The following is a 6,852-nucleotide window of genomic DNA, read 5'->3' as shown; positions in this document are numbered from 1 at the left end:
AAACCTCTTTTTGTTCATTTTCCCATCGTAAATGAAACCATAAACGATGGAATGTCCGTTGCAAAAGAAGAATAGCTTCATCCAATACCTCAGAAGAGCCCGTCGCCTCTTTGATGAAGAGGGTATGGGCCACACGGCGAGCCATCGAAAATGGTGAAAGTCACTTATGAAAACGGTGAAATCACTTATGCGGATTTCTTTCCAAAGTATGCGTTTAATTTAAGATTTGTCGCCACTCGGGTAAAATTGCACATTTGCGCGCCGGGGCCGTATCGCTGCGAGCGAGCGCGCCGAGCCGTACGCGACCGTACGCGGCCGTAGGCGCCCGACGGCCCCCCGCCCGCCCGCCCACCAGCTGCTGCACGCCAATCCCTACGTCGTGTTCAACCTGTGGGATTGCATGGTACATGGTTCTTAAGCAAAGTCAAAGGATGGATGGCCTGGGCAATACTGGTGACAACGTCCAACGCCCGGTCTCGCCTGTTCGTCTCCCCTATCAAAGGTGCTCTGGGACCGACCATAAAATTGAGCCTAAACTGTCACTAAAAAATATGCTTTAAAATTTCGCCTCGGACAAACGCCTGCACTGTGCGCATCAAGTCCAAGCCCCAATTGTTCAATTCGACATGCCGTACCATAGCCGCTGCGCGACTAGGCGTTTGCAAACACCTTAAAGGACAATAGCAGCACTGGTAAATGTTTGGTAAAAAAATATTAATGTTACCTATAACAGATGTTATGAAGCCTGTCTAGCGATGCCGACCTTCGCGGGGAAGTTCGACCGGTATTGAAAGGATCAAGAACGCCGCAAAGGGTGTAGGATTGCTGAAAAATAAAAAAAGGAGTGGCTTCCAGCTGGCTCAGGGCCCGAGGGGGTGGACGACAGTGACAGTGACATCGTCAGACGCTGCGAAGGCGGCAGCAACGAAGCGCGTCCGTTGCCGTACATCAAGGATTTAGCTTCCGCATACTTTCATGATTTGGTTTCAGCAGACAATACTCGCAAAAGATGTTGCATGCAACGCAACGCACGGGTGTATCATAGAAGCGGTCTTGGCAGCATGGGCATGAAATGCCCTCTCTGATGCAGCTCTCACCCGGGCAGCTGGGGGCCCAGAGTTGTCCGATCACCATGCTTCTCTGGGTGCAGCACCCCTGTCAGCGTTGTCGTGCAAACCAAACGGTGCCCGCAGTGCCGCATTCACTTCGTTGCCACTCCGACGGAAGTGGACTGCCTCCCAGACACCAAAGTGGCCAACATTGGTGGGAAACATTTCCCTGAGGCGCGACGGAAACAACCCTATCCGGCGGCACCAAAAAAACCCTCCTGCAGCGGTTCGATGTGCTGGCCTTCCGCCCGCGGCATATGAATGAGTGCAGAGATGGCTTTTGTGCTGCAATGGTGGCAGTAGGGGTGAAGAGCCGTGAATGTGTCCACCAGAGGGGGGTTAGCCACTTCAACGCAGCAGCGCAAGCGCGTGCGGCCAGGCGTTACGGCTTATCACAAGCTCCAGGGGGGCTCGTTTTGATAATTTCCCTCCGGAGTCCTTTCCTGGCTACTAGCCCCGCCATCTGGGTCGGTCTTTGAATGAATGCCCCTTTGCTGCGGTGATAGTCTGCCGCCGCCGCTGCCGCCCAGCAGCACCAGCAACTGCCGCTGCCACAGCGGGAGCAGGGCAGGAGGGTTCAGACGAGGACAGGCAGTCACCGCTGGAGCAGGACATCCGGGCTTTGGAGCCCCATCGGTGACCGGCAATGTCTTGTGTGTCCATCATAAGACCAGCACCGAAAGGCCTCTGGGGTTTGCCCCTCACTGGTGGTGTGTAGAGGAAGCTGGGCCAGGGCCACAATACTACACATTCAGTACAATTGACACGCGAAATTTAAGCTGATCCTCCTCACATCTCTAGTATACACCACAAAGGGTTACTCCCATCTGCCTCCCGGAGTGTCAGTTCTGGGTGACCGAGCCGCATCTCAGGATATCCCGGACTGAATTCTTGGGCTAACTTCTCGAAGTTATACGCATTGAATTCGATGCGTATAACGTTCTTGCTGCAATTAGTGTTGTCAGTATTTTACTTTCAGTCTTCCTTGATCTTCCTTGATCATTGAACAACCACCTTTGATCCATTTTGCAGCAGTGTGAATAAAAAAATCACTATCAACACACAACAAGCATTCCAGACGAAAGATAACAGTAAGGTCCATCGCCAAGGACTCAGAAGGCGTGCGGACAAGTACGGAAGATCGCGCTCCACCCTAACCGCGGAACCATTTACCAGTAGCGCCAAGCAAGACTCAATAAGCAGAATGGCAGAAAGGCCGGACTTCAACAACTACAGTACTTGGGATTGCGCTGTGTCGCCAGGGCGTGCTTCTATCCCTCGTTAAGCTCTTTGGGGGAGCGAACGGCCCGTGGTTACTACTGCACCTTAACAGCGCAGTCGCTTTTATGCGCGGGCACAGCTGTCCAATATCTGAGCCATAAACGGCTTCCATAACAGGTGCCATGTTAGCATCACCTCTTCGAGAACACAGCATGGAGCATTTTCATTTGTCATTAGCCGCGCGTACGGAGCTCCACACTTCCCTTTCTTCACCGGCAGCACAAGCTCCGCAAAATCCCATCCCGACAGCCTGCCTGCCGTACACTGGTACTGGCGGCGGCGTGTCCACTACCACCAACATCATGCTCTTGAAAGGTGGGGCCCTTCTGCAGTTCCCGGGTCCACAGCTGCTGTAACTACACTATGGATGTTTGTGCTAGAGCCAAGGTTATCATCACCATTGAGATACCAAGGACGGTAATCCTCCCGTGATTTTGTGAAGCAGCTTTGTGAAGCAGCTTTTTTAGTGACAGATTAGGTTCCGTTTTGTGGTTGGTCGCAGAGCACCTTTCATTGGGGAGCATTTGGACCTTCCCACGAACAGGCGAGACCGGGCGTTGGACGTTGTCGCCAGTATTGGCCAGGCCATCCATCGTTGGGGATGCATCCTTAGCTCACCGCAGTCCTAATGTTCGTTATACGTGGCAAGATGAAAGGTGCCGCATCCCTGCAGGCTCTGCCAGATACAGATTACGGTGATATGGTTTTATTCATGAGCACAATAGAAACTTTGGATCCATTAGCAAATGCAAGTTGGCGTGCTCGTCGTCACCGAATCGCCACAGGCCGCAACGAACCCTTTTCCGCAGTTCAAAGTGAACGAAGCCATCGGGATTTACTCATTGCATCATTATGTTGCTTCTCGCGAAGTAATGGTGTAATGTGATAATTGCTGTCCGTAATGTCAGATCTCATCTTACCTGCACCTGCACCTGACTTGATGCAACATTTTTATCCTTTTATCTGGTTAACTTTGGGCGACTGAAATAACGGAAGCCACACACCTTCCCATCTGTACGTTGTGCTGATTGGCACTAAGAGAAACCCGTACAGCGCATTGCTAGGATATTCTATTCCTAAAAACATAGTTAGTAAGGCGGGCCTGATTATGGATGGTTAACGTTCAGCAGGTGTTAGGGGGAGAGTCGTATGGTTTGGGAATCGTAACGAAAGGCTGGACTACAGCGTTACAGCGACACCCCTGAGCATGGGACACGGCACAAGACACAGATGCGCCTTAGGAACATTATTTAGCGTTGGATCTCTGTTCGCCGGCGCGCTCGTATTGGCACTAGCAACACTCCCATGGCGGAGCTTAGCGACAGCTATGGAGGGCGCCGGTGAGTTTGAACAAACTATCAAGTTCTTCTCAATCTAAAGATGCTCCACTATGCTCATTTTCTTGTCATGAAGCAAGGCTTTGTTTCGGCCTGGCACGGGGACGCCATGGTTGGAACTGCAATTGATGAGCCTTTATGACCAATCAAAACATCTTTGGCTTGCAAATGCCAATTCAAGTCATTAAAGAATTAAATCTCTGTTACGGAAGTTGTAAGTTATGCCCCACTGTGCGCTCTCAAGCATTTTCGCAGCATACGAAAGCATTTCGCAAACCCAGGCGCTCTTCATTTCAATCAGGTACAAAATAGACTTAACAAGCAATGTGAAGAGCCACCCAGTAAACGAGTGCGGAAGATGTATTAAAGTTTTACCTCAACGGAATGCTTTTATAGCCATACCGAAGCGAAATGCCCTCACGCACCAAGCAGAATTTACAATTCCTTACGACCAGTTTAGGCTATGCAACGACGGTATGCCGTGAGACCCATTCCCTGGAGCGTCCACCACATCACGACAAAACGATCGATGTTTACAACGCGTACGAATAAAGGAATCTTGTCCTACTGCACCCAACGCATCAAGCTGCCGTTTCCTCCCTCTGCCCCCAATTCCCAAATGCGCATCGAACCGGACTGCCCCCAACGGATGCAGTATCTTTGGCTCATGACTTGGAGGGGGATCGCTTCCCACATTGGGACAACGGCGTTGGAGAAGTAGCAGCGGCAGGGATGGAGGTCACGAAGCGCGACGAGACGGCCGTGATGCGTCAGCTGGCTCAAGGACGGCTTCTACAGCAGCAGCAGGATCAGCCGCCGCCGCCGCCGCCGCTGCGACCGTACACTTACGACGATGAGCCGCCATCAGAACCGCCGTCAGAACCCCTCTCTCCGCCTCGCCGGCCGGCCGCCCCCCCGGCGCCCCCTCCCCCTCCGCCGCTGCCCTCAATCATTAATCACAACAACTTCATCGTCAACTACTCCGCGCCCATGTGTCTGGCCAGCTCCAACTTTGGCGCCGACGTGGTGCACGACTCGCTGCTCGAAACGGACCGTGAAAGGATCCTGTCCATTAAGCTGCACAGATTCGTACCGCTCGATGGGCCTGGCGGCTCAACACTGGTCGCCCTCGAGGTCTACGTCTACGATGAAAACGGGGAAAGCTGGCTCACCATCAGCGGCAGCCTCTTCAGTCGTGATGCAGCCCCATCACTCATCAGCACCGAAACCATAATCCTACATAACCAACCGCTAACCGCCGTAACTGCCTGCTGCAACGCCCGTGGCACCACCGGCGGCTTGGCCCTGCATTACGCCAACGGCACGGTGGAACGAACGTACGGATGTCGTTTCTACGAATTGTACGGCGGCGGCAGCAGTAACAGCAGCAGTAACAGCAGCACCACTGCGGGCGGCAATAGCACCTACCCGGTGGTGGAGGTGCCGGCGGGGGCGTGGGTGGGATCACTTCGCGCCACCGCGGCAGCAGATATTGGATACATTTCGCTGGGACTGGTGGCTCGCGCACGTGAGTACGATAGTACGAGTGAGGATGTCGTACAAGCGTTATCAAGGGAGGGTGGCAGTCAAAACGAGAGGTGGTCGATGGAGGAGAAGGCAGATGAGAAATAGCGGTGACGATAGTGATGGTAGTAATGGTAGTGATGGGGACGGAATTTGGCAGTAGTTGGGCAGTTGACTGGCGCTGCGTTTATGATATAAGAAGTTAGGAGCTGTTGGAGGGGGGTTGGTAGTTGGGTAGTTAGGTAATTAGGTAGGTAGGTAGGTAGGTCCTTGTTTGTTAGGTAATTAAACGGGATCGGGGGTCTGGCGCGTTCTAGGGTGTACGGCCTATCGTACATTTGTTTGTTTATGTTCGGGTACATTTATATCTATATAGATGAATTGCTTCCTAGCATTACATCCCGCGTTCAAATTTTTGAGTTCACTGTTCCCACAACAGCGGGACTAGGCCGATATCCGGAGAGCGTTTTGGTTTGGTCGCACTGTCACTAAGTCATGTAATGCAATGTCATGTGCCGTCTATACCTGCAGCTTCACCGCCGCCACCGCCGTCACCGCCATCGCCGCCGTCGCCGCCGTCGCCGCCAAAGCCGCCGCGACCGAGGACCCCTCGGAGGTCGCCGCCGCCGCCGCCAGGCCTTGCCCTCCCACCCCCGCCGACGCCACCTGCGCCGCCGTCGCCGCCGCCGCCACCACCTCCCCTCCCTCCCTCCCCTCGCCCTCCGCCGATTCCCCCCCGACCACCCTCGCCGCCGCCGCCGCCGCCGCGGCCGCCGCCAAAGCCATCTCGGCCGCCGCCGGGGCTGCCGTCGGACATACCCCTCCTACCGCCGCTGCCATCGCCGCCGCCGCCGCCGACCAACACAAGCATCCTTAAGGATATCAATACGATCAGGCGCCTTGATGTACCGCAGATCACGGCTGGTGTACCAAACGAAATTCCGAACAACTTTGCGACAGCCGCTTTGGTGATGTGGGGCGCTGCCGTGCCAATCTTCGTAACAGAGTCCAACTCCCCCGCGGTCATCGCGGGAAGGTACGGCAAGGGGCGTCTTGCAGCTTTCGGCGCAGAGCGAATGGTGACGCAATGCTGTACGGCGAATAATCCCAACGCCACGACCCCCTCGGAACCCGCCATGGACCGCCTCATCCTCAACACGGCCGTTTGGGCAGGCCATTACGGCTGGAAGGTACGACAGTGACTGTACGGCACCAGGCGATATGTGACAGCGCCGTACGGCAGTTTGGGCGTGTATGCGCGTGTATGTGTGCAAGGACGTGGCAGTGGGTCTACCGTGTGCGCCGGGGTTTGGGATGGTGTGATAAGAGGAGGGTGAGCATGGAAGGCGATGGGATGAGGGGGTGCGATGTTGCATATGCACACACACACATACACATACACATACAAATGCACACATACATGCACGCATACGTTCATTAAGACACGTCGACTCAGATCATTTAAGACACATACACATACACATACACATACACATACACATACACATACACATACACATACACATACACATACACATACACATACACATACACATACACATACACATACACATACACATACACATACACATACACATACA

At 53.8% G+C, this 6,852-nt stretch overlaps 1 protein-coding gene across 1 annotated transcript; it reads left to right on the top strand.

Moving 5' to 3' along the window:
- Positions 1–3,717: 3,717 nt before the first annotated feature.
- Positions 3,718–6,453, top strand: VOLCADRAFT_101029 (uncharacterized protein; the record flags this gene model as incomplete). The annotated part of the gene is made up of 3 exons (XM_002959495.1): positions 3,718–3,730; positions 4,383–5,053; positions 6,034–6,453. 3 exons carry the CDS (start codon positions 3,718–3,720, stop codon positions 6,451–6,453), a joined length of 1,104 nt encoding a protein of 367 aa, XP_002959541.1.
- Positions 6,454–6,852: the final 399 nt, after the last annotated feature.

The sequence above is a fragment of the Volvox carteri genome, assembly GCF_000143455.1.
Source record: "Volvox carteri f. nagariensis unplaced genomic scaffold VOLCAscaffold_298, whole genome shotgun sequence".
NCBI lineage: Eukaryota > Viridiplantae > Chlorophyta > Chlorophyceae > Chlamydomonadales > Volvocaceae > Volvox > Volvox carteri.
The sequence above is the reverse complement of the archived record's forward strand: the minus strand, read 5'-3'. Positions and strand labels throughout refer to the sequence as shown.